General features: G+C 47.9%; 1 protein-coding gene across 1 annotated transcript in view; it reads left to right on the forward strand.

Moving 5' to 3' along the window:
* hmcn1 (hemicentin 1) overlaps positions 1-22580 on the forward strand; it is a 42870-nt gene extending 20290 nt beyond the window's left edge. The window contains exons 32-107 of the mRNA XM_068743463.1: positions 67-348; positions 480-588; positions 670-839; positions 1070-1224; positions 1360-1483; positions 1629-1730; positions 1969-2145; positions 2223-2374; positions 2521-2644; positions 2899-3074; positions 3186-3282; positions 3367-3489; positions 3575-3730; positions 3901-4182; positions 4269-4436; positions 4855-4968; positions 5055-5141; positions 5265-5456; positions 5569-5742; positions 5832-5945; positions 6162-6307; positions 6406-6556; positions 6753-6950; positions 7018-7131; positions 7224-7411; positions 7499-7595; positions 7767-7928; positions 8011-8124; positions 8216-8418; positions 8499-8580; positions 8647-8778; positions 8891-9040; positions 9168-9333; positions 9424-9548; positions 9645-9828; positions 10111-10208; positions 10284-10562; positions 10643-10839; positions 10949-11030; positions 11208-11344; positions 11437-11578; positions 11661-11805; positions 11950-12077; positions 12161-12317; positions 12480-12601; positions 12709-12873; positions 13001-13108; positions 13320-13457; positions 13536-13670; positions 13741-14010; positions 14091-14281; positions 14361-14580; positions 14657-14791; positions 14953-15143; positions 15291-15372; positions 15499-15768; positions 15878-16048; positions 16142-16312; positions 16400-16570; positions 16673-16843; positions 16945-17115; positions 17194-17364; positions 17439-17585; positions 17676-17813; positions 17902-18023; positions 18109-18346; positions 18428-18490; positions 18585-18704; positions 19171-19305; positions 19389-19502; positions 19607-19732; positions 19825-19953; positions 20919-21272; positions 21433-21552; positions 21640-21766; positions 22190-22580. Of these exons, the coding sequence (XP_068599564.1) occupies positions 67-348; positions 480-588; positions 670-839; positions 1070-1224; positions 1360-1483; positions 1629-1730; positions 1969-2145; positions 2223-2374; positions 2521-2644; positions 2899-3074; positions 3186-3282; positions 3367-3489; positions 3575-3730; positions 3901-4182; positions 4269-4436; positions 4855-4968; positions 5055-5141; positions 5265-5456; positions 5569-5742; positions 5832-5945; positions 6162-6307; positions 6406-6556; positions 6753-6950; positions 7018-7131; positions 7224-7411; positions 7499-7595; positions 7767-7928; positions 8011-8124; positions 8216-8418; positions 8499-8580; positions 8647-8778; positions 8891-9040; positions 9168-9333; positions 9424-9548; positions 9645-9828; positions 10111-10208; positions 10284-10562; positions 10643-10839; positions 10949-11030; positions 11208-11344; positions 11437-11578; positions 11661-11805; positions 11950-12077; positions 12161-12317; positions 12480-12601; positions 12709-12873; positions 13001-13108; positions 13320-13457; positions 13536-13670; positions 13741-14010; positions 14091-14281; positions 14361-14580; positions 14657-14791; positions 14953-15143; positions 15291-15372; positions 15499-15768; positions 15878-16048; positions 16142-16312; positions 16400-16570; positions 16673-16843; positions 16945-17115; positions 17194-17364; positions 17439-17585; positions 17676-17813; positions 17902-18023; positions 18109-18346; positions 18428-18490; positions 18585-18704; positions 19171-19305; positions 19389-19502; positions 19607-19732; positions 19825-19953; positions 20919-21272; positions 21433-21552; positions 21640-21766; positions 22190-22556 (12008 nt within the window). The 3' untranslated portion in view covers positions 22557-22580. The remainder of the gene's footprint in view (positions 1-66; positions 349-479; positions 589-669; positions 840-1069; positions 1225-1359; positions 1484-1628; positions 1731-1968; positions 2146-2222; positions 2375-2520; positions 2645-2898; positions 3075-3185; positions 3283-3366; positions 3490-3574; positions 3731-3900; positions 4183-4268; positions 4437-4854; positions 4969-5054; positions 5142-5264; positions 5457-5568; positions 5743-5831; positions 5946-6161; positions 6308-6405; positions 6557-6752; positions 6951-7017; positions 7132-7223; positions 7412-7498; positions 7596-7766; positions 7929-8010; positions 8125-8215; positions 8419-8498; positions 8581-8646; positions 8779-8890; positions 9041-9167; positions 9334-9423; positions 9549-9644; positions 9829-10110; positions 10209-10283; positions 10563-10642; positions 10840-10948; positions 11031-11207; positions 11345-11436; positions 11579-11660; positions 11806-11949; positions 12078-12160; positions 12318-12479; positions 12602-12708; positions 12874-13000; positions 13109-13319; positions 13458-13535; positions 13671-13740; positions 14011-14090; positions 14282-14360; positions 14581-14656; positions 14792-14952; positions 15144-15290; positions 15373-15498; positions 15769-15877; positions 16049-16141; positions 16313-16399; positions 16571-16672; positions 16844-16944; positions 17116-17193; positions 17365-17438; positions 17586-17675; positions 17814-17901; positions 18024-18108; positions 18347-18427; positions 18491-18584; positions 18705-19170; positions 19306-19388; positions 19503-19606; positions 19733-19824; positions 19954-20918; positions 21273-21432; positions 21553-21639; positions 21767-22189) is intronic.
* Positions 22581-24526: the final 1946 nt, after the last annotated feature.

Raw genomic sequence — 24526 nt, forward strand, 5'->3', positions numbered from 1 at the left:
TGATTCTCGTCATAGGATTCAATCTATGGTATGTAAATGAAATTCTCATTTTGTGCCCCCCCCCAGTGCCTCCTACCATTGCAGGAGGTGACGAGGGGCCGACTGAGAGGAAAGTTGTCCTCACTAAGTCTCTGAGTCTGGAGTGTGAGGCTGGGGGACACCCTCCCCCATCCCTCACATGGCTGAAGGATGGCGTTCCTGTGCGGGATGGTGAAAGCATCCATGTTCTGGAGCAGGGGAGTAAAATAGAAATCGTGTCAGCCGTGGCGTCAGACGCCGGGCGGTACGTCTGCGTTGCTACGAGCATTGCTGGGGAGAACGAGGTCAAATACGACGTCAGAGTTTTAGGTATTGAAACACTGAACATAAACATTTACTTTAGTGCTTTTTTAGTTTTTTTTCTGGGGGGTTGCAGGTCTGGTCTTAAAAAAGTAAGTAAAAACTTTAAACCTTCACATAAATGTATTCTATAATTGCAGTTCCTCCTTTAATTGATGGAGCTGATGATGCGACAGACAACCCTGTGATAATCAACAGCCCTCTGGAGCTGGAGTGTCAGGCAGCAGGAACACCAACCCCCACCATCACGTAAGACCCTCATATGACGACAGTACACGTATGAATACACACATGTACACAAATACTCACTGTGAAAGCCTTACTTTCCAGGTGGTATAAAGATGGGAGACCGGTCAGACAGGGTGGAGGGTTGCGGGTGGCAGCGAGTGGTCGTCGGCTGCTTGTTTCTCGTGCTCAGGTCTCGGACACGGCTCGGTTTCAGTGCGTGGCCACGAATGATGCAGGAGAGCATGAGCGGGACTTCAATGTGGTTGTACGCGGTAATGTATTTAATGTTTTCTGTAACATTTCTAGTCCACTGACAACAATTGAATATGTTGGGTGGTCATGCATGGAGTTATAATAATTGAATGATTTAAATGCAAGCGATGGAGACTCTTCTACTTTGGGTAAATACAACTCTGCTTTTACTTGAATTCCTTTTTTCTAAATTTATTTTTTCAAAGTGGATTTAAGAACATCCTCTCGTTCTTCTGTCCTTCCTCTCCAGTTCCTCCATCCATTCGCACCGCTGGGCCGGCTGAACGTTCAGTGGTCCTCCACAAGTCTACCACTCTGGAGTGTATTTCCAGCGGCATCCCTCCACCGAGCCTTACCTGGCTGAAAGACGGCCGACCTGTCGACGCGACACAGGGACACACTAAGGTTGGTTCCCTGGCCGAATGAACTTAATCTCTCATCAGACAGGCAGAACCAATAAGAACTAGGCTCACATTTTATTCTGAATTGTGCTTACCAATCATAATCATCCATGTCTTGTCTGTCGTTTGTGTCTCTCAGCTGGAGTCTGCAGGCAGATTGCTAAAAATCAAAGCAGCAAGACTAGAGGATTCTGGGAGATACACCTGTCTGGCCACCAACGCGGCTGGAGAAGCCCAAAAGCACATACAGCTCAGTGTCCATGGTAACTGAAAGATGGCACGTCTCTGTCTCTGGTCTCACTCTGCGTTTGATGTACTTAAGAATCTCTGTACTAACAGGACAAGTTTGGAAACGGGAGAAATATTGTGACAGGTTGTCGTCCTTGTCTTTTATACTCTGTCTTTCAGAACCTCCCAGTATCCCGTACTCGGGAGAGATCATCAACCAGACCATCCTGTCGGGCTTTTCCACAGAGCTTGAATGCAAGGCCACCGGCAGCCCTTTACCTGGTAAGGAGTTTCTCCAGCATTAATGGCCATCTTGCTGTGACTACTGCAATCTCTTGAGTCGGATTTGGTTGCAGTCCTGCTTTGGTTATCTTTTACTGTTGATATAACGGCAAATAAATGAGCTCTGATGACTCCCTACTGGCAGCTTCAACTTCCTCCCTCCTTTCTTTCCAGTCTACAGATAGGAAGTCTCATTCTGATGTAAATGCACGCTTTTGAGGATTTTTTTTTGTCTCAGCTATCACTTGGTACAAAGATGGCCGACCCCTTACGAGTGCAGCCGGGGTGGCGTTGCTGAAGCGTGGCCAGGTGCTGGAGATCGATCGGGCTCAACTGTCTGACGCTGGGATGTACAGATGTGTGGCGGTCAACCTGGCTGGAGTTGCAGAGATATTCCACAGCCTGCAGGTGTACGGTGAGGGACATCGAGAACTCAGTTGTATCAACAATCGCTCATCCCTGATCATTTCCTGTTCTTCGGTTTCCTCACAGTACCTCCGGTCATCATCAGCCGAGGCGGGACGGTAACCGTTGTGGTGAATGAAGCCGCCAGGCTGGAGTGTGAGGCGACAGGAGTTCCTCAGCCCAGCCTCACGTGGCTTAAAGACGGCAGCCCGGTGGCAAGCGTATCACACGGCATACAGGTGCACTTAAAGCAAACGCACAAACCCTTATCCTGACTTCCTGGGCCGGTCTCGAATTAAGCTGGTTGGATGAGTTTAAATTGACCTTTACGGAACGGCTTTATGGGGCATTCCCCTGGTCTCTAAACTGTTTGCCTCACTCTCAGGTGTTGTCAGGGGGCAGAATGCTGTCTCTGAAGAGCACTATGGTCAGTGACACAGGCAGGTACACCTGTGTGGCTGTCAATGCTGGAGGAGAACAGCAAAGACAGTATGATCTGAGGGTTTATGGTGAGTAAAGATTTATATATTCACACAGGTGCATATTTTATTTCCTGAAAATAACGTTAAGAAATTATCTTTGATCTTTGGATATGAATAGGTTTCATCAAGTCCATGAAAATGCTGTTTTAAGAAGTGTTTCTACAAGATAGAATTAGCAGATGTCGGAACTTAATGGCGCATGTGCATTTTGGGAAGAATCCTTTGTTTGGTCAGCGTTTACAGCATTACGATGGCTTACCAGAATACATTTCTTCTCACAGTCCCACCCAACATCAAGGGCGAGGAGGTGAATGCCACGGTGATGCTCGGTGGTCCGGTGGAGCTTCTCTGCCAGAGCGATGCAGTCCCTCCACCTGTCCTCTCCTGGCGTAAAGATGGACGCCCGCTCTTCAGGAAGCCTGGTCTATCCGTCTCCGTGGATGGGAGTGTTCTCAAGGTACAACCAGAGTTAAAGATTATAGTTTTGTAGATCTTTGGTTAGTGCTCCTAGTTTTCTGGAGCAGTTTACCGTCGGTGTTGCTGATTTGTCTGCGATTGCGAACATTAGATTGATAGTGCCCAGGTGCAGGATTCAGGCAGGTATTCCTGCCAAGCCACCAATGTCGCTGGAAAAAAAGAGAAGAACTATAACCTCAATGTCTGGGGTGAGTTTTCCTCTATTTTTGATTCTATATGGCAGAAAGATTACTCGACTAAATGTGAGCTCCTCTTTCCGGCCATCATTTCAGTTTCTCCCAGTCTCCACGGCTCGGACGCGGTGTCTCATTTGACTGTGATTGAAGGAAGTCTCATCACTTTGGTGTGTGAGTCCAGCGGCATACCGCCCCCGAGCCTCACGTGGAGGAAGGACGGTAAACTTGTGTGCTTGTAAGCGACGGAGACAATCAGGGAGGCGACAAAGACAAACAAATCATGTGGCTATTTTGTGACTCCCAGGTTCTGAGCTCAAGTCAGATCCACATCTGAGGATTTTGTCAGGAGGTCGACAATTGCAGATCTCTAGTGCTGAGAGGACAGACGCCGCCTCTTACAGCTGCACAGCCTACAGCGGCGCTGGAACCGCGATCAAAGAGTACAGCCTGCAAGTTTACGGTACATGCGTTCCAACATATCTGTGACATCTATGCTTAAAATCACTGCTATTTAGCTTTTTAAAGCTGGGACGGACATTTATTTAACACGCAGTATGTTGACTCTGCCATGAGCGATTAGCATGTCTCTAGAGAGCATCTGCACCAACTGATTTTCTTTTCTCACTTCAGTCCGCCCTTCTATCAGACGCGGCGGGGCCGACGGCGATGATGTCGCCGTGACAAAAGGGGGTGCCGTGACCCTGCACTGTGATGCAGAGGGCGTGCCACAGCCGGTGGTCACGTGGCTGAAAGATGGCCGACCCATCGCGGGCCGGCATGGAGCTACGGTCCTGAATGAGGGGAGGCTGCTGCAGATTCAAGGTGCTGAGATGTCAGACACGGGCCGCTACACCTGCATCGCCGTTAATGTGGCAGGACAGGCTGACAACAAATATGACATTAGTGTAAACGGTGAGCGTTTTCCACTGTTTCTAAACATTCTCAACGCCGTTTCTTTCTGACCCGTCGCTCATCTGCCGTCTCCTCTCTTTGTTCAGTCCCACCTAGCATAATCGATCGGTTAAATGTGCCAGAGAATGTGAGCGTTGTAGTGAAGAACCCAGTCGCTTTAAGTTGTGAGGCTTCTGGCGTTCCTCTTCCTACCATCACCTGGCTGAAGGACGGCGGGCCAATCAAAGCCTCCAGCTCGGTGCGGGTCCTCTCAGGTCAGTAGTAATTTAACATAACAGGAGCATTGCACACATTTAACAAGATATTTTGGGAGTTAAACGGTGGCCCCTGAGGTTGAGTGTTAAGTCATTAAAGGTATCTGCTTTGTTCGTGCTCTCAAATCCTATTAAGACTACGTGGTTTTAAAGACAGATTCCATTAGTCTGGAAACTAATCGAAGTGGTTTGTCAATGTTTTACCAGCTGTGAGCTTCAGAGTCTAATTTTTTCTCTGTTAATTGATCCTGATTTACAAAACAGTGATTGATCTCTGAGAGGCTTGACATGTTCACACATCGTTGATTGTGTTTTTCATTCTTGTGACTAGAAGTTTGGGTTAATGCTAGCACAGCTTTTGAAAGCGTTCTGCAATGAAATTACTAAGAAGCTAATACTTGGCCCTTTTAATTTCTAGGGGGGCGGAGCCTGCGTCTAATGCATGCCGCCGTAAAGGATGCTGGGAGGTACACTTGTATTGTGTCGAACAGCGCTGGAGAAGAGAGGAAGAACTTCGACCTTGACATCCTCGGTATAGTATTGTTATCGTTGTAGGAGTGGACGTTTGTTTATATATTTATGGCATGTTTGAATTAAGTGATCAGTGTCAATCAACAGTTCCACCAAGAATTGAAGGTGAGGGAACTGTGTTGGATGCAAAGGTCAAGGAGAAACACAACATCACTTTCACTTGTGAGGCATCAGGTAATTCTATACAACACGAATCCCTCACGTCCTCTCCCAATGTACATGCTATTGTTTAAACCCTAATTTTAACTTCATTAAAGATACTGTAATCTGTGTTTCAACCCACCAATAATCTCACAGGTAACCCTGTGCCAGAGATTAAATGGCTGAAGGATGGGCGCCTTTTGGTGCCTGAAAGTCGGCACCGTGTTTTGTCTCACGGTCGTTTCCTCCAGATCTACGGGGCCCAAGTTGCAGACACCGGCAGATACAGCTGCCTGGCGTCGAACAGCGCAGGGGATCACAGCCGGCACGTCAACCTCAACATCCTGGGTACGAACACGTCTTAAATCTGTTGCAGCTCTAGAATGAATCAAAATACTTCAGATGCGTTTAGGTTGTGTTTTAGGTCTGATTGCTTTCTGTTTCTCCTTTTCTGCACCAGTTTCTCCCACTATTGCCGGGTCAGGTCCGGATGGCTCTGCAGAGGAGGTGACAGTCACCCTGAGCAGTCCCACCTCCCTGCTGTGTGAAGTCCAATCTTACCCTCCTGCTCTGATCACCTGGCTCAAGGACGGCACCATATTTGAGTCAAATCGCAACGTTAGAGTCCTTTCAGGTTTGAGAGCGCATGCATACACCGATTAACTCAAGCTAAATAGATAATGTAACGTACACCTTCGTCATTTATCACTTGTGCTGCCACAGGTGGACGATCCCTGCAGTTTCTCGGCGCTAAGGAAGAGGATGGTGGGAGATATGCATGTATGGCCACTAATGAGGCTGGAGAGGCAATGAAGCACTATGAGCTCAAGGTTTATGGTGAGATTCCTGCGTCTTTGAATACATTCTGCAGAGAAAATGAGCTTTTCCAATTCAAATGTTCGTTCTTTCTGATTATGCACTTACATGAACACGCAAATATAATTCTAACTTGACCAATTTTGCCAAAATAATACCGGAATATTCTTAAGATGATGATAATTGGATCACAAATGCGTATGTGAATGTAATTGGACACATTCATCTTGACTCCAGTCCCCCCTCATATCAATAAGAATGACATCCCTGGGGAAGGACTGGCCTCCAAAGAGGTTAAGATCAAGGTCAACCACACACTGACCCTGGAGTGCGCTGCTCAGGCCTTTCCCACGGCAGCGCTGCAGTGGTACAAAGATGGACAGGTAGAAATCTGTTTTTATTCCTTGGCAGCTTATTGTAGAAAAGAAACTAGTATCTGTATTGTGTGAAGATAACCCTAACCTTTTTTTTTCCTCCATAGATCTTGGAAGCAGATGAACACGTGTTCATATCAAGCACAGGTCACATTGTTCAGATCAAGCATGCCCGGGTGTCAGACACCGGCCGCTACACCTGCATAGCCACGAATATAGCTGGAGAGGATGAGAAGGACTTTGATGTAAATATACAAGGTGAACTGGGTCGACTGATGTCTGTGTTAACTGACACAATTTGTTATTTCTATGGACTAAAGATTTGTGTCGTGCTGTTTGAGTTTTTTGGGAATGATAAAAAAGATTTGTGTGACTTGATTGTGTGTCAAAATAAAGTTCATAAGGATGCTCAGGGAAGGATTTTAACTTTTCTATTTTTCTTTCCCCAATTTAGTTCCACCTAATTTCAACAAGCTGGCTAGAAGTGATGGTGCCACTCCGCTTCCAGGCTTCGGAGGGGATAATCGAGATGTGATCCTCTACAATCCCATATCTCTGTACTGTGAAACCAACGCCGTCCCACCCCCGACACTCACTTGGTACAAAGATGCACAACTGCTGAGCTCCAACGACAAAGTTCTGATCTTACCTGGTGAGGCGTAAAGGAAATCAGAGGTCAAGACAAAATAAGTTTTGACTAACATCCGTTTTATTCTCAGGTGGGAGAGTATTACAGATTCCCAGAGCCCAGGCTGAAGACGCAGGCAGGTACACTTGTGTGGCCGTCAACGAGGCGGGAGAGGACTCCATCCAGTACGACGTCCGAGTGTTATGTAAGTAGGATATTTATTTTTGGTGCAACTAGTCCCTTAAGAAAAGGAAAAAAAACAAAACTGATTCTCATGATGACTTTTCACCCTGAAAGTACCTCCGATCATACGGGGAACAGACAGTGATTCGCCTGATGAGGTCACGATTTTAGTCAACCAAACTACCCAGCTGGAGTGTCATGTGGATGGAAACCCCGCCCCCAAGATCACCTGGTTTAAAGACGGTCACCCAATCAGCTTTGATGGTCCACATAGAATCCTGTCCAATGGGCGAACACTTCAGGTAACTGTGAACATATGACATTTCTAATTATCTATAATATCTATGCAGGTCTGTGCATTTTAATTCTCCATTTCCCCAAAACATCAGGTGTTTGCTGCTCAGATATTCTACACGGGCCGTTATGCGTGTGTGGCTGAGAATGTGGCTGGAAGTGCAGAAAAAATGTTCAACCTAAATGTTCATGGTGAGTCACATGTGAAAGAAATATTAGCTTAAAGTATAAATTGGTTTGTGAAACGATCAAAGAGGCCTCTGCGTTGACTCTAATGAAGAAGCTGTTTACATTTAAAACGGCGGAAGCTGCGTTCAGACATCGTTTTGATATACTAAACGTTTTGCACCCGTCTTCTTGCAGTTCCTCCCACCATCATCGGCTCGAGTCCCGAGACGGTGACTGTGGTGGTGAACAACTTTGTGTCTCTCTCCTGCGAAGCCACCGGTTTCCCCCCACCCACCTTCAGCTGGCTAAACGACCGGGGCCCCGTTCAGGGCGACAGCAATGCACGCATCACGCCGGGTACTACGATCTGGGTTACATTATGTACTCAATGACACATGAAGAAACGTATCTGGAGTATATTGTACTTGTGTGCCTGCAGGTGGTCGTACGCTGCAGATTCTGAAAGCTAAGGTATCTGATGGAGGACGGTTTAGCTGCGTGGCCATGAATGCGGCTGGAGAGGCACACAAACACACCCACCTCACAGTTTATGGTGAGTCTTTGTTCACATTGAGCATCCTGACAGCCTTTTCCCCCATTTTGGCTCGATGATACATTTCACCTCGTCTCCTTTGACCTTTCAGTTCCCCCTAGCATCAGAGACAGTAGTGGGGAGTCCCCCGTGGTGATGAACCTGCTCATCGGGAAATCAGCGACTTTAGCATGCGAGTCCAATGCTGTGCCGCCTCCCACCATCGCCTGGTACAAGAACGGCAGGGTGGTGGCGGAATCGGCCAACCTGCGCATACTGGGAGACGGGCAGATGCTAGAAATAAAACACTCACAGGTAAGACGGACAGAATTATGGTCTTTCAGAAATCATATCAAGTCTGACAGCTTTTGTCCTTATCGGCTTCTGTTTTCCAGGTGTCTGACACTGGTCAATATGTCTGCAAGGCCAGCAACATCGCGGGACAAGTGGACAAGAACTTCCACCTGAATATCAATGGTAGCAAAACAATCCCAATGTTCCCAAAAGCGTATTTCCCAGAGTAAAACCTCTGTCTCTGTTCAGTTCCTCCCAGCATTGATGGACCAGCAGAGGAGAATGTTGCAGAAACCATTATCAACCCAGTCACGTTTGCCTGCGACGCCACTGGGATCCCTCCCCCCAGCCTCGCTTGGTTGAAGAACGGACGACCCATAGGTGCGTCTGTGTTTACGTCATCTGTCAAAAAGAGTTTCACTGTCCAGCTGTATTTAAAGGATAATTAAACTCATATTGTCGATACCAAATATGACTCTCATGCTTTATTTAGAGAACTCTGAGTCTTTGGAGATGCACATCTTCTCGGGAGGAACCAAGCTGCAGATTGCACGATTGCAGCTTTCCGACAGCGGCACGTACACGTGCGTGGCCTCGAACGTGGAAGGCAAAGCACACAAAAGCTACCACTTCTTTGTGCAAGGTACGTGCACACGCATAGCCTCGGCCACTGTTGAACGGTTCTAACTCTTTATTGGAAACTAAATTAGAGGGAAAATGCTTGGTTATATTCTCATTGGACTGTGCTAAAACAGGTTATTCTCTCTTAGTCCCTCCCAGTATCTCTGGATCAGAGCTACCTAGAGAAGTGGGGGTCCTGCTAAATGAAAGCATCCAGCTGGTTTGCCAAGTGAGGGGAACCCCGACTCCTTCCATCCAGTGGTTGAAGGACGGTGAAGTCTTCAACTATACCGATACTTGGAGCATGGGGCTCAGGTAACCCCTAACAAAAAAAATCTGCTGCCTTACAGGCTAATCCAGCGATAAGACATTATAACGATGATGTGACGCTGCCTTTGTGTTCAGCATCAGTCCAGATGGCAGCACACTCGCAGTAACTGGAGCTCAAACCAACGATAGTGGCAAGTACACCTGCGTGGCCGCCAACGATGCAGGAGAAGAGGACAGAGTATTCAATCTGAACGTCTATGGTGGGTTTCAGATTTCTTTGTCTGTCTCAGACGCATAGATACACTCGTATTTTGTCTGGAGTTTCTTTTCTTTTTGTTCCACATTGACTCTTTCAGTGCCTCCTGCGATCGACGGCCACAGTGAGACGGATGAACAGTTGACCGCAGTTCTGGACAGTTCTGTCAACATTGAATGCGTTGCTACAGGCTCTCCTCCTCCGCAGCTCAACTGGCTGAAGAATGGCCTCCCTCTGCCGGTGACCTCCCACACACGGCTCCTCTCTGCTGGACAGGTGCTCCGGTGGGTCAGTGGAAATGGCTTTGAAAACATTTAAAACACACATTCCTGCATTAAATAGTATGTCTTATTAACAATATTATATAGGGCCCTTTCCCAAAACTGCATTTTTGAAATTTCGTGTATTATAGGATGTCCGTGTCCCTCTTTAGTCTAAGCCGGGGATAAAGGGACAATCTTTCCTCCATGTTTTCAGAGACATTACTTCCTCGTTGGAGGGAATAACAGGATGCATACGTGTGTTTGTGTATATATACTTATATATTTGTACTTTTTGGATGTCAGGATTACCAGAACCCAAGTGTCTGACAGCGGCACATATACCTGTGTAGCCTCAAACAGAGCAGGAGTGGACAACAAGAATTACAACCTTCAGGTGTTTGGTGAGGCTAAAAGCATTGCTTGTGTGTGAAGTCAGAAATGGAATGAATAATAATCTACTTTATCGCCGTCTGCAGTCCCTCCTGGTGTGGATGGAGCCGGGAGCACGGCGGATGTGGCTGTAATCCGAGGAAGAATGGCGTCTTTGCTCTGTGTTGCTGACGGGACTCCGACGCCGACTGTGTCCTGGTTCAAAGAGGGGCTAAATCTAATTCCTGACCACCGCTTGAAATTCCTCAACCTGAATACCACTATGCAAATAATCCCGGCCCAGGTCAGTGACACAGGGCGCTACACCTGCGTGGCCAACAACACTGCAGGCCAAGCCAACCGCCACTTCAACCTGAGAGTACTGGGTGAGCACTAGACTATAGCTCCATATTCTCCAGCTTCAGCTTGAGGATGAGTAAAGACATTTTGTGTCTCCTTTTGTTAGACCCTCCTCGCATCAAGGACTCGGGTGCACCAGCAGACGTTTCAGTTGTGGTTAATCACATCCTGGAGCTTCATTGTGAGGTCTCGGGTATCCCCACGCCCTCGTTGACCTGGATGAAGGATGGACGCCCGCTCCCGCAGACAAACGGCCTGCGCCTCCTGCGGGGAGGAGAGGTGCTCCGTGCAGCATCGGCACAGGTCATTGATGAAAGATTGCTACATCAAAATGTCTCACGAATTAGATTTCTTTTTCATGTGTAGGGCACAAGGGCCATCATTGATCTTTGTCCGTCTCGCCTGTTCTCAGCTGGAGGACACAGGCAGGTACACTTGCATAGCCAACAGTCCGGCAGGAGACGATGACAAGGACTTCCTGGTTCGAGTGCATGGTGGGTAACGTGAATTTTGTATTTCATTTCATATTGCAACCTCCACCGTATATGACACTGTGGGAAATTGAATGGCCTGAATAAAAATGACTCCGTCAGCCTCGATCTAGAGTTTTGACTTTTTACAATTTTCTTCTGCCAAACTCATACTTCATAAATCCCCTTGTCCGGTGACAGTTCCTCCCAACATTGTGGGGGAGAACATACCCCAGGATGTGTCGGTGCTGCAGAGCAGACAAGTGACTCTGGAGTGCAAGTCCGATGCCGTTCCTCCTCCAACGCTGACCTGGTTTAAAGACGGAAAACCACTGCAGGTCAGGAATCGAGATGAAAAACTATTGATGATCCACAAAACGTAACCACTTCCTAAAAATGTGCTCACAAATGGCCGTTTATTTTTGCGCAGGCTTCTGCCCGTGTGCGCGTTCTGTCCGGCGGTCGCTACCTACAGATCAATATGGCTGAGCTTGGCGACAAAGCCCAGTATACCTGTGTGGCCACCAACATCGCTGGCAAGACCGCAAGGCGGTTCAACGTGACGGTCGATGGTAGACAGTGATTACTATCCAGTGTAATTATTACACATTGTAATTACAACAAATTATTTAAAAAAGAAAATCTGTCCCTCAGTGGCCCCGATGATCGAGGAAGGCTCCCAGGCAGTTTCAGTGCAAATCAACAAGCCAGCAGTGCTCGAGTGTATTGCAAGTGGAGTACCGCCACCTCGCGTGACCTGGAGGAAACATGGCGCCGTACTGGCCGGAACCAACCCCAGGTAGATCCAGATTACACATCGGAATGATGCATTTTTGCTGACTCTCCTTGATATTAACCTACATGCATGTGTGTGTGTATATATATAAAAGTATTGGCGTTTATTTAATGCTGCACCTTACCCAGTTTGTACAAATGCATACAGATACACATTTGCAGAGGATGGGTCATTACGCATCCACTCTGCTCAGGTGATGGACACCGGGCGATACCTGTGCATGGCAACAAATCAGGCTGGGACACAACGCAAGAGAGTGGATCTACAAGTATGTGGTGGGTGACGTTGCAGGTCGTTTGTAAGTCTTATCCGCCCATGAATGCGGTCACCCTCTAATTTTATGGTTCTCATCTTTTAGTCCCTCCATCCATCGTCGACGGCCGCACCGATGTGACCGTTACGGTAAATGTTCACACCACCTTGTCCTGTGAGGCGACCGGTATACCCAAACCCACCGTCAGCTGGAGGAGAAACGGTCGAGGCATCAACACTGACCAGAACCAGAATATGTACAGGTTGATCCAGGTTTTCTTCCTCTGTTTTCTCATTTTTAGAGCTATACTTTCTCAAATAAGATTTTTCTTTTCATGAACAAGTTGTTGCAAGATTAGTGTTTAATAAAACGTGTTATGTTATATGACCTCCTATCGTGAAATCTTTTTTTGTGTTATTTCCAGACTACTCTCGTCGGGCTCTCTGGTGGTTATTGCACCCACAGTGGAAGACACAGCTGTGTATGAATGTGTGGTCTCTAATGAGGCAGGGCAAGACTCTAGATCCATCAACCTCACTGTCCACGGTTTGCAGCACAGCAATTGAAATTGTGTTATAATAATTGTTTTCTGTTCGAACATCATCCATCACGATCTGACATTTTCCTTCGTGTTCTAACTTGTGTTCCAATAGTTCCTCCATCTATATCAGAAGAGCCAACAGAACTAACTGTGACCAGACTGTCCCCGGTGGTCATCGCCTGTACTGCATCGGGAGTACCAGAACCCACAATCCACTGGAGCAAAGATGGCGTGCAGCTTCTCAAAGAGGGTCCAGGCTACAGCATCTTGCCCACCGGTCAGAACCATCCCAGTGATTCAAAAGTTACATACGCATATATTATATATTTAAGGATTAGATTCACTGAGGTGTTGAGCTACAGAGATATTTATTTGTCATCAGTTGTGTGTTGATTTGTGCACAGGTCCAGTAGAAATCACCTCAGCTGAACTGACTCATGCAGGGCGCTACTCGTGCACCGCCAGGAATGCTGCAGGCTCCACCCACCGCCATGTGCAGCTCATAGTGCAAGGTAAGCGCAACCATGACCTGGTTAATGATCAGGAGTCATGGATTCATTTATATAGGAAATTAACCAAAACTTTATTAATCCCTGGACACATTCACCGATATGGAATCCCATTTGATTGAATTATATGTGGCTTTACTCGCTGTGTGATGCGTGTAAACTATATCTTTGTTCTTTATGTTCTGATCATCTATTTGCCCAAACCACTCCTCAGAACTTCCGGTGATCCAGTCTCATCCATCCACCCTGGATGTGATTCTAAATAACCCCATCACTCTGCCCTGTAGAGCCACAGGTTCCCCTAGACCCACAATCACCTGGCAGAAGGAGGGCATCAACATCGCCACCGCAGGTAATTCCTCCTGTTGGTGCATGTGTGTCAGGAAAGTAATCAGTTCTGTTTTTCATCACATCTCTCGCTTCATGCCAGGTGGGAGTTTCACAGTGTTGCCTAATGGAGGTCTCCAGATCACTGAGGCTTTATTGTTGGACTCTGGAATATACACATGTGTTGCTCAAAACCCTGCCGGCACCGCACTGGGCAAGACCAAAGTCAGAGTGCAAGGTAGGACCCAAAAATCAAGTCACTGCAGATATTTCTAGTTATATCATGCATTTCTGTATTCTTCCTGCAGTCCCTCCGACAATCGGTTCAGAAACCCAAGCGTACCTGGCACCCATGGACTCCTCTGTCACCCTTCAATGCCAAGCTGACGGTTCCCCCACCCCTTCTGTCACGTGGCACAAAGACGGGCAGTCCCTCAGGGAATCTGTGCGCCAGCGGGTGCTCGGTTCAGGATCCCTGCAGATCGCCTTCACCCAACCGAGTGATACCGGACGATACGCTTGCACTGCAGCCAACGTAGCGGGCACTGTTAGCCTCCAGATGAGCCTCACTGTACAGAGTATGTTTCAGTCAACTAGATCATAACCAATGTCCTAAAATCATTATGGTATTGAGAAATGGAACGCCCTGCCTTTGCAGTTCCACCTTCGATACGTGGTGGAGAGCAGGACGTAGCAGTGGTGGAAAACACTCGGGCTCAGCTGGTGTGTGTGGCAGAGGGGGTCCCTCATCCCAGCCTGTCCTGGGAGAAGGATGGCGATCCCATCACTGAAAGCAGCGGGGAGTACACTATCCTTCCCTCTGGAGAGCTGGTAGTGGACATCGCCCAGGTAAGGGAAATGAAAGAAATGTAGAGACGGCATTTCCTGCACGTTCCCACTCGCCTCGTCTCCGTTCCGTCTGCACCAGCCTGAAGATGCAGGAAGTTACACCTGCGTAGCCACAAATATATTGGGACAGGACAGTTGGACTGTGGCCCTGTCTGTCCACACCCACCCGGTGTTCACTGAGCTGCTCGGGGACGTGACCGTCAACAAGGGAGACCGTCTCCTGATGGCCTGCGGAGTCAGCGGCATCCCTCTGCCCACAATCACCTGGGCATTCAACAACAACAACAACATCATCCCAGGTACGAGGAAAGATCCTGATTGATTAGGAAAACTGTTTGCTTCTTTTAATTTATTGTCCGTTCTTTTGTCATTTAGTGCACTATGACCGTATGAACGGTCGCAGCGAGCTGGTGAAGGAGAGAGTGAGCAGGGATGACTCGGGTACCTACGCCTGTGTGGCAGAAAACAGAGTGGGAACCATCAAGTCTCAGGGCTTTGTTTATGTCAAAGGTAAGCCCACGCTGTCAGGAAAACCCTGGTGGATAGTCAATAGAAGATAGAAATATTTAGTGTTAATATACGGTAATATAAATGTTTATGCAGAACTACTATATTTTACTTATCAAATGATGAGACCATAATTTGAATGTGTGTTCTTCTTCTACGTCCAGAGCCTCCTATCATTGATGGGGACGTTCACTCGACCCGTATTGAGCCTCTGGGCGGTAATGCCGTCCTTAACTGCGAGGTTCGAGGTGACCCTTTGCCCGCCATCCAGTGGAGCAAAACCGGAGTCCACGTCCAGATCAGCAAACGCATCCGTCAGCTGGACAACGGATCTCTGGCCATCTATGGAACAGTGGTAGGAAAAGACGACTGAGACGTCTTATGCTTCCCCCTATCCATAATTATATAATAAAAGCATTCTCTGGTTGTATTTTTTTATGCAATTTTTATTTCTTCACTTGTGATCATGATGACTAAAATATTTTATTTTTATTTTTATCAGAGTGAGGATGCTGGAAACTACATTTGTGTTGCAACAAATGATGCCGGGGTGGTGGAGAGGACGGTCACGCTCACCCTTTATAGTGAGTGACTATCTTCTCTCTGTTCTCTCTTGCATCTGATATATTTATCACCTAAAAGAGTATTTGAGTAATCATCAAGCATTATCTTTTATCTTTTAAATGTGGGTCCTCCCTCCCTCCCTCCAGGTGCACCCACCATCACCGTGGAACCAGCAGAGACGGTGGTGGATGCTGGCACCACACTTGTGCTCAGCTGTCAGGCAGAGGGTGAGCCCACCCCGATGATGGAGTGGTCTCGCCAAGGGCACCCTCTCCTGGGTAACGACCGCTTCTCCGGTCTGCCCAACGGTTCCCTGAGAATCATCGGCGCCCAGAAGGAGGACACGGCTGAATATGAATGTGTGGCCAGAAACCTGCTTGGGTCGGTGCTCGTCAGGGTCTCGCTTACGGTGCGAGGTGAGCTTTGTGTCCGTGTTATGTCTTCAGTGACGAAAGCAAGAACAACCACTTAACATTGACCAGACGGCTAAAGACTTGCTTTACTGTGGATTCACTTGGTTTCCAGTTCATGGGGGCTACTCGCAGTGGGCAGAATGGACTTCTTGCAGTGTGTCTTGTGGTGTCGGGTCCCAGAGGCGGACGAGACGGTGCAACAATCCTCTTCCTGCCAATGGCGGACGTCACTGTGCGAGATCCAACACAGAAACACGCAGCTGTAAGGGAAAGCCCTGTCCAGGTGAGCTGCAGAGGCTTCTGCATGTTTGCTCAGGACTGGAAACTGTCTGCAAATAACAGATGGAAGAAAACACTTAGTTCTGTCTTTCTGTAGTGGATGGCAACTGGTCAGACTGGTCTGTCTGGGAGGAGTGCTCACGTACCTGTGGTCAGGGCAACAGAACCAGGATCCGGGCATGCAGTAACCCTCCAGCTCAGCATGGAGGCAGGCCGTGTGAAGGGAAGGCAGCAGAGGTCCTCATGTGCAGCGTCAGACCCTGTCCAGGTGATGGACCAGATACTAACTAGAGCTTTTAAATACATGTTGTGTGGTTAGAATCACCTTTTTGTACGTCTGTATATACCCCTGTAGTTGCGGGTAACTGGGGGTCTTGGCTACCGTGGAGCCCCTGCAGTGAGTCCTGTGGAACGGGAATGCAGTCCAGAATCCGGCTCTGCAACGATCCTCCACCAGCATTTGATGGCCTGCAGTGCGAGGGCTCTGACGCTCAAACGCAAGTGTGCAAGGAGAGATTGTGTCCCGGTGAGCGTGCAGCGGGTGTCCTCCGATCAAATGAGACGGGTTTTAGAAGTCACTGCTGGAAATCAGGCTTCAGTCTGGCTAATGCTGCTGCTTCTTTTTTAGTGGATGGGAAGTGGTCATCGTGGGTGAGCTGGGGGGCCTGCAGCGTTTCATGCGGAGGCGGGACGAGGCACAGGACACGCCTCTGTGGCAGCCCTGCCCCTCAACACGGCGGCAGGCAGTGTGAAGGAAACGACGTGCACTTTGACTACTGTAACAGCGACGCCTGCCCCGGTGAGTCGTATTAACTCACTTACAGAAATTACAGCGCAAATCACATCAGAAAATGTGGTTCTTTTTCATTATTGTTCAAATAAATGTATGTTTTCTTTTAGTTAATGGTAACTGGGCTCCATGGAGTAGCTGGGGCAGCTGCAGCAAGACGTGCAACGGAGGTCAGATGAGGCGCTACAGGACATGTGACGACCCCAGACCTGCCAATGGCGGGAGAGCATGCGCAGGCACAGACGCGCAGATGCAGAGATGCAGCACAGCCAACTGTCCTGGTCAGTCCATGTGAAGACGGGTCAGGGGTCAACTAGGTTAAGAGCACATACCGAATGTATTTGTATGGATCTTTGCAGTTGATGGTAACTGGGGTTCGTGGCAACCGTGGGGTTCGTGTTCCGCTTCCTGTCGGGGCGGAGAGAGGACACGCATCCGTCTTTGTAATAGCCCGTCCCATAGCAACGGTGGCCGGCCGTGTCCGGGAGACTCTTCTCAGCTGTCCAGGTGTCACACTCAGGCCTGCCCAGGTAAGCTGCGTAAGAGTAGATTATCGTGTGGCTCTTGCAGCATTTTTAAAGTCCTTTGTTTTATTTTTTGTCAGGTGGGCCCCGGGAGGCCCGAGGGAACATAATAGGGAACATCAATGATATTGACTTTGGCATCTCCATCCTTAATGCCACCATCACAGAGAGCGAGACTGGAGGCAGAATCGTCAAGGCTACGATTACTAATGTGCCGCAGACATTAGGTCAGATTCCCTCCTCACCAACTAAGAGTCGATCCCTCTCCGAAAGCGTCATCACAAATTATCCACTCGTCTTCCTCCTTTCATTTCAAGGTCCTGCAATGAGAAAGCTCATCTCCATCCTGAACCCCGTGTACTGGACCACCGCACAGGAGATTGGAGAGGCCGTCAATGGCTTCACGCTGACCGACGGCATCTTCAGGCGGGAGACGCAGGTGGAGTTTGCCACAGGTAAGCCCGGAAAGTCCTGTGTCATAATGTCAGCCGTGTGTGAACTGAAACGGTGGAAATGCTGAACCCTGACCTCGGATCTCGGTAGGTGAAATCCTCACCATGACTCACGTCGCCAGAGGGCTGGACTCGGATGGAGCCATGTTGCTGGACATTGTTGTAAACGGACACATCCTGCAGCTGCCCTCACATGCTGACATCAGCATTAAGGTAAATAGATAACATGTAGATTATTTACGTGGCCTGTTGAATGCATGCAGATGTGCTGTGAGGTTGTTCACTTTGTTGGACTCAGGATTACACGGAGGATTACATCCAGACGGGCCCAGGCCAGCTGTACGCTCTGTCCACCCGCTTGTTCAGCGTTGACGGCGAGAGCGTGCCTTACTCCTGGAACCACACCGTCTCCTACGACCCGTCCAGGGGCAAGATGCCCTACCTCGTGGAGATGCTGCATGCCAGAGCCATCAGCGCTCGGTACCGCCCCTTGGAGGAGACGTTGGAATACAGCATCCATGCCAGTATCTCCAAAGGTGAGGACACTGGCCTGTAATGTCGGAGCAATGGTTCAACGACGCTGTTGTCTTTTTCCGTCCTAAATGTGTTCACTGCAGGAGATCGCAGTAACCAATGTCCTCAGGGGTTCCGCCTGGTGTCTGCTGGGCCCTACTGTGCAGGTACGAGTCATCAAAACACGATAGGTAGTTTCCACATACTTGGCTTTTAACGACAGGATATTGGCATTGTTAACTGGTTAATTGTGTTCCACAGATGAGAACGAGTGTGTGGTGGGGAGCCCTTGTTCTCATGCGTGCCACAATGCCATGGGAACCTACTACTGTTCTTGCCCACGAGGGCTCACCATCTCAGCTGATGGCAGAACCTGCCAGGGTACCCAGCTCACACTCGCTCCCCGATGAGATCGCTGCACGTTAACGCTCTGTGTTTGAATATGAATATATTTATTAGATAGAATGTTAGAGTACAAGTACAGTCACATAGTAGCATGTATTACAGTACAAATAGTCAAACATCCTGTCTAAGAGGAACATTTCAAAAAAGCCCTTGCGGTCTTGTTTCCGTTGAAAGTCCTTCGTACATAAATCATCCACAATTAACAATACAAATTTAACAATACAAATAAAAATAAAACCAATATTCAATAACTCAATTGATGCAAAGTAACGTTAGAAAAATAAAATGATTTTACACCGCCGATGCAAACTAACAATTAATCTAAAATAAATTACACCACTGATGCAAAATGACAATGAATGACAATAGATTACATAAATTACAATCAATTACTAAGGCAATTAATATGTGCAACGTATTGCCTCGATCCCTGTTCCTGCAGACATTGACGAGTGCTCCCTCGGTGGGAATGCGTGCCATGACGGACAGGACTGCGAGAACACGATTGGCTCTTACCGATGTGTCGTGCGTTGTGGGCGTGGCTTCAGGAGAACGGCAGACGGTCTCAGCTGCAGGGGTACGTCGACTTGCTTTGTTCATCGTCTGCTGTGAGGGTGAGGGGAGATGAAACGTTTTGACAGTTCGCCCTTTGTCGCTCAGACGTGAACGAGTGTCTGGAGTCGACCCCGTGCAACCAGCGCTGCCTGAACACGGTCGGCGGCTACAGATGCTCCTGCCAACCTGGCTTTCAACTCAGGAACCGCCGCTGCGTCGGTGAGGCAGCTGGGCTTCTCCGTGTGAAGGTGTATCTTACAATGTGGTGAACTCTGCTAATCTTTTAAGTCTGACATCTTAATTTCTGTCTCTCATCGCTTTAGATATAAACGAGTGCAGGCAGAGGGTTTGTCGCTCAGACCAGCAGTGTAAAAACACCCGAGGGGGTTACGCCTGTATTGACTTGTGCCCCAATGGCATGACCAAAGGTGGCAATGGGACCTGCGTAGGTGGGTAATGACTGGATTTCTATGCTAAGCCTGAGATCATTCACAGAAAGCGCAGAATAATTTGCTCCTTTATCCTCCGCGTCCCGCTGCAGACATCGATGAGTGCCGAGACGGAACTCATCAATGCAGATACAATCAGATCTGTGAGAACACCAGAGGCAGCTACCACTGCACCTGTCCACGAGGATACAGATCTCAGGGAGTGGGACGTCCTTGTCTCGGTAGGTGCGTCCTTTGTGCTCCAGATGTATGACATTCAGATGGCTTTATTTCCAGTTTTCAGGCCGGTGCGATTTCCCACTTGCTTGCCTGCAGTTCTGTTTAGCGGAAGACGTTTGCAAAAGCATGTTGAGCAATTAGAGTGTGAACATTTTGCAACGCTTCCCCCTCACACCTCCCGATCAGCTTGCTTGTTTCTGATCAGCATACTTCCCTCTTTGTGCCGATGACTTCCTTTAAAAAGTATAATCTGACTCTGCTGGAATCTGCAAAGGAGTTGAGGCATTATTATAGTATTCTGTCAGTGCTTACTCGTAGCTCTAAAGTGCTGCAATTAAAACTGCTGACTAACTCATGTTGAGCACAAAGACCCCAGAAATGTTCAGTGCATGGATCAAGTCCTCTGAAGCCCATGATTGTGTCCCTACACTGTCAGATAGGAGTGAGGGGAAGGGTAAAAATCCGTCTTTGACACGTGCAACAAAAAAAGGCCAGCACCACAACCTCACACTTCCATTTCCTTTCACCTTCCTCCTTTTTTCTGACTGTTGAAACTCAGCCAGATCCAAACACTATTTCCTGAAGTTGCTTTGTAATGGCAAACACTCACCGTTCCCCTCGTGACATCCTTAACATTGTCTGCTGGTGTCTGTTTTTACCTGATTTCATTTACCCACATAGAAGGTTAAAATGATTTAGAATTCAATTATTAATCGAGCATTCATTTTAATTTCCTTTGTAAGGAATTCAAACTACACCAATACATCTAAAGTCTCAATACATTTCTGTCTCATGGACATGGGAATGTATTGTTGTACACTGGGGTAATTGACGTATCCCTTTTTTCCCCTTTGTCATCCACCTTTTCTTTGTTGTTTTTGCACCTTTTTTACTCCCCTTTCTTCTTTCCCATCTTTCTACTCTGTTGTCTTTTTCTGGTGCTGGTCTTTCTTTGTGCTGAGGGCAGACATAAATGAGTGTGAGCGGCTACCGCAGCCCTGCGCTAGCCAATGCATCAACACCCCGGGGAGCTTCAGGTGCACCTGCCCGCCGGGGCGCCATCTGCTGGGGGATGGCAAATCGTGCGCTGGTCTCGAACGCCTGCCCAACTACGAAAGTTACTCGTACGGCTACCAGACATCACAGAACTCTCCGGAGCGCCGCCCATACCAGCGACTGTATCACAGCGTGGCCTCTCAGAGTTTCCACTCCTACTCAGCCACCACAAGGGGGCGCTACAGGGGCCGGGCTCGCAGGGAAACCCCTGTGGGCTTCCTCACTTGTCAGCAGGGGTTTGAGTCCAGGGGTCGCTCCTGCTTCGGTAAATATGGACGCCAGGCAGGGTTGAGATGAGCGAGAGGGTGAAAGTTAAAATGGAGGCCGTCTCTTTGTCTTACTTTAAACATTTTTATTAATGCTCTGTGATTTTTTTTTCTCCACACTATTCTCTCTGTGTATGCGTGTGTGTGTGACATCAACAGACATCAACGAGTGTGAGGTGAGGGATGCCTGTCAGCACGAGTGCGTGAACACGCCAGGGAGCCATAAGTGTCTCTGTCCAGCTGGGTATCGCCTCATGACCAATGCCAAGACATGTCAAGGTGGGAAACATCATCCTCTTCCTCTGTGCTACCGCCATCGTCATCATTAGTAGAATCATGCAATGGCGAGCCGTTTGCTGCACGTAGATATCGACGAGTGCCTGGAGCAGGATGTCCAGTGTGGAGCGAATCGGATGTGCTTCAACATGAGAGGAAGCTACCGGTGCATCGACACGCCCTGTCCACCGAACTACCAGAGAGACCCCGCCACAGGGTGACGCTCCGCAGAAACACACCCGGAAAACTCACAAAACACGACAACGCTAGCAGTTTTCTCAGTTGGAAACATCGTAGGTTACAATAAAAACAGTTTGAGTCTGAGGTTTGACCGGATATGATATCTGGAAATGTCAGATGTTATGGGCGGGATTCTGTCACCTGACTTGAACAAAGTGTTTTCTTGATAAATTAATAGGATAAAAAAATGTCCCTTTAATTATCATTATGGATTATACCTACAGTACATGATTCTGAAGCAAGGAAGCGGGTACGTCGCACGCTTAGTTTGTATGCAGTTGATTGAACCGTAATAATCAATGAAAACATCCGTTTCCCTTTAACTTTAATTTAATTAAAGCGCTATATGAAGGACAATAACAGTGATTTTTACGTTTTGCTGAAATCTCCTCTGCTTTAGGTTTTGCTTGAAGAACTGTCCTCCCAACGACCTGGAGTGTGCACTGAGCACCTACGCTCTGGAATACAAGCTCCTGTCGCTTCCCTTTGGAATAGCAGCCAACCAGGACCTCATCAGGCTGGTGGCCTACACGCAGGAGGGAGTGATGCACCCCAGAACCGCCTTCCTGGCGGTGGACGAGGACAGCGCGTTGCCGTTTGCCCTGCGAGTCGAGAACCTGAAAGGGGTGCTGTTCACCAAACGGGCGCTACGAGAGCCCGACACGTACCGCATGAAGGTCCGAGCCCTCTCCTACAGCGAAGACGGAGGCATCGAGTACCAGACGACCTTCATCGTCTACATCGCCGTCTCCGCCTACCCCTACTGAGAGCACTTTGAACGAGGTGGGGCAAAGGTGCGGTGCCACTGAGATTTGGGTTGTGATTTTTGAAAGCAAACAGAGCAGAAGAGAAGCCGGCTCCTGACGCCCCGGAGACGAGAGGAAGCAGATTTAGGAGCGGAAACAATAAAGGGTGCTGGAGATTAGTGGGAGCTTTGGATAAAACTGGCTATTTGTTCACTTTAATCCCTGGTGCCCCCCCCCTGTCTGTCTGGACATTTTCAGTGGAATGTTCTGTTATTTTTTTCCCACTTGCCACATCAAGTGTCTTCCTCAACTCCAAAGCTTCCACCGGCGCCTTGGAAAGCATGCTGGGCTTTTATTTCCGTCTTTTATTAACTTATTGGGAAGTGCTTGAATGAGATGAAAAATTGGGCCGTCCCCGCGCGCGTTTGGTCTTCATGTCAGATACGGTGCTCATTTTGGTGTTATACTTGACTTTTTCCTGTTCTGCATCGTATCGTACACAAGTCCAGCTAATCAAGTACCTATCCAATCGCCTCACTGATGACAGTGTGCTTATACCGCTCAGTCAATAGTTGATACCAAGATGTATTTTATTTTTAGGACTTGTACATATCTTTTGTAATAAAATATGAATGAATATACAATGAACTGAAAATCTAAACCTTATCCAGTATTACAATTGTCAAATATCCTGACATGCCAGGAGAGGGTGCTGCGCTGCAACAGAGATGAGCTCCATTACATACTATAATATCTACTAGGACAGGACCAGTGAAGACACGTTTTTCTAGCAGAGCGTTCATATCTTTATTTTTTTTTGTCAAAAAAAAGCAAGCATAAAAAAAAAGAACCATCGAGTAAGGCAAGTGTGTACATCAGTTTGGTATGCGCCCGTCCCGTCAGGTGAGGACACAGGAAGCAGAAAAAAACACGGCTTCTATTTTCAGTGAAGTATGACGGTTAGCGGCGATGCATCCGGACTTTAGATTCCTGACGACGGCATTTAAATGTGGATTTAAACGTCATCAGTGATGACTCCTGTTATAGGAACGTCTGTGTTCTGTTTGGAAATGAGCAGGAGCGAAACGTGTCTGCATCAAGTTCTGCGCCGCTCATTTCCAACACCGCAAGTTCCTGAACCGCGACACACTCTTCTTTTTCCGTTTTAGTTTTTTTATAATCAAACTTTCACCGCTTTGCTGTTAAAATACTTCTATAACACAACGGCGACTAAATCGATGTAATCAACGGAACCTGTTTCAGTTCCATGAGAGTAAAATAAATCATTTGGCAACAGACACAATCTACCTGGTGAGTAAAAAGAAACTGAAAATAAATGGAAAATAAAACTTTATGAAGTGACAGACATCAGGAACAGGAAAATGAGATTAACCAGAGCGGTGATGGAGATGCATCGTGGGTAATAAGCCTTAACTGGGGCAGCAGCCCCCGGAGCGCATGGCGACCCCGTGGGTAAATCCACCGCCCTCCCATCTGTGACTGAGCTTTTCAGGAGCCCCCCCCCGATGCTAGAGTGTTGCATCCAGAAGTAACGAGAGGATTAACTGACAGAATTGTGCTTTTATTTCACCGGGAATTCTCCGCTGCTTGTTGGAGCAAAAACAAACGCTCCTGTAAGCCCTGGAGAAAAAGACTGGACTCGTCTGCGTGGAGGAGTCCGACTCCTCAGGAGACGCAAAGCGATCCGGTCAAAAGCAAAGATTAGAGTGTCAGAAAATAAACGTGTGATCACCGGCATTCAGAATGAATGTATGCTGTACAGGGACGGGGAGGGGGGGGAACCACACACACACACACACATTGGGTGAGATGTTATATATACGTCACCCTGTGAGGAAACGAGCAGGCTTTGCATAGGAGGAAAGAAGAAAACTACTTTTAACCCTGATTCGTTTCCTCTTGTTGTTTTTTTGTCTAGCCTTGACAGCCGGGTTAAAACGCGTTCCTCTTGGTTCCTATGCTCTGTCAGA

The sequence above is a fragment of the Brachionichthys hirsutus genome, chromosome 9, assembly GCF_040956055.1.
Source record: "Brachionichthys hirsutus isolate HB-005 chromosome 9, CSIRO-AGI_Bhir_v1, whole genome shotgun sequence".
Taxonomy (NCBI): Eukaryota; Metazoa; Chordata; class Actinopteri; order Lophiiformes; family Brachionichthyidae; genus Brachionichthys; species Brachionichthys hirsutus.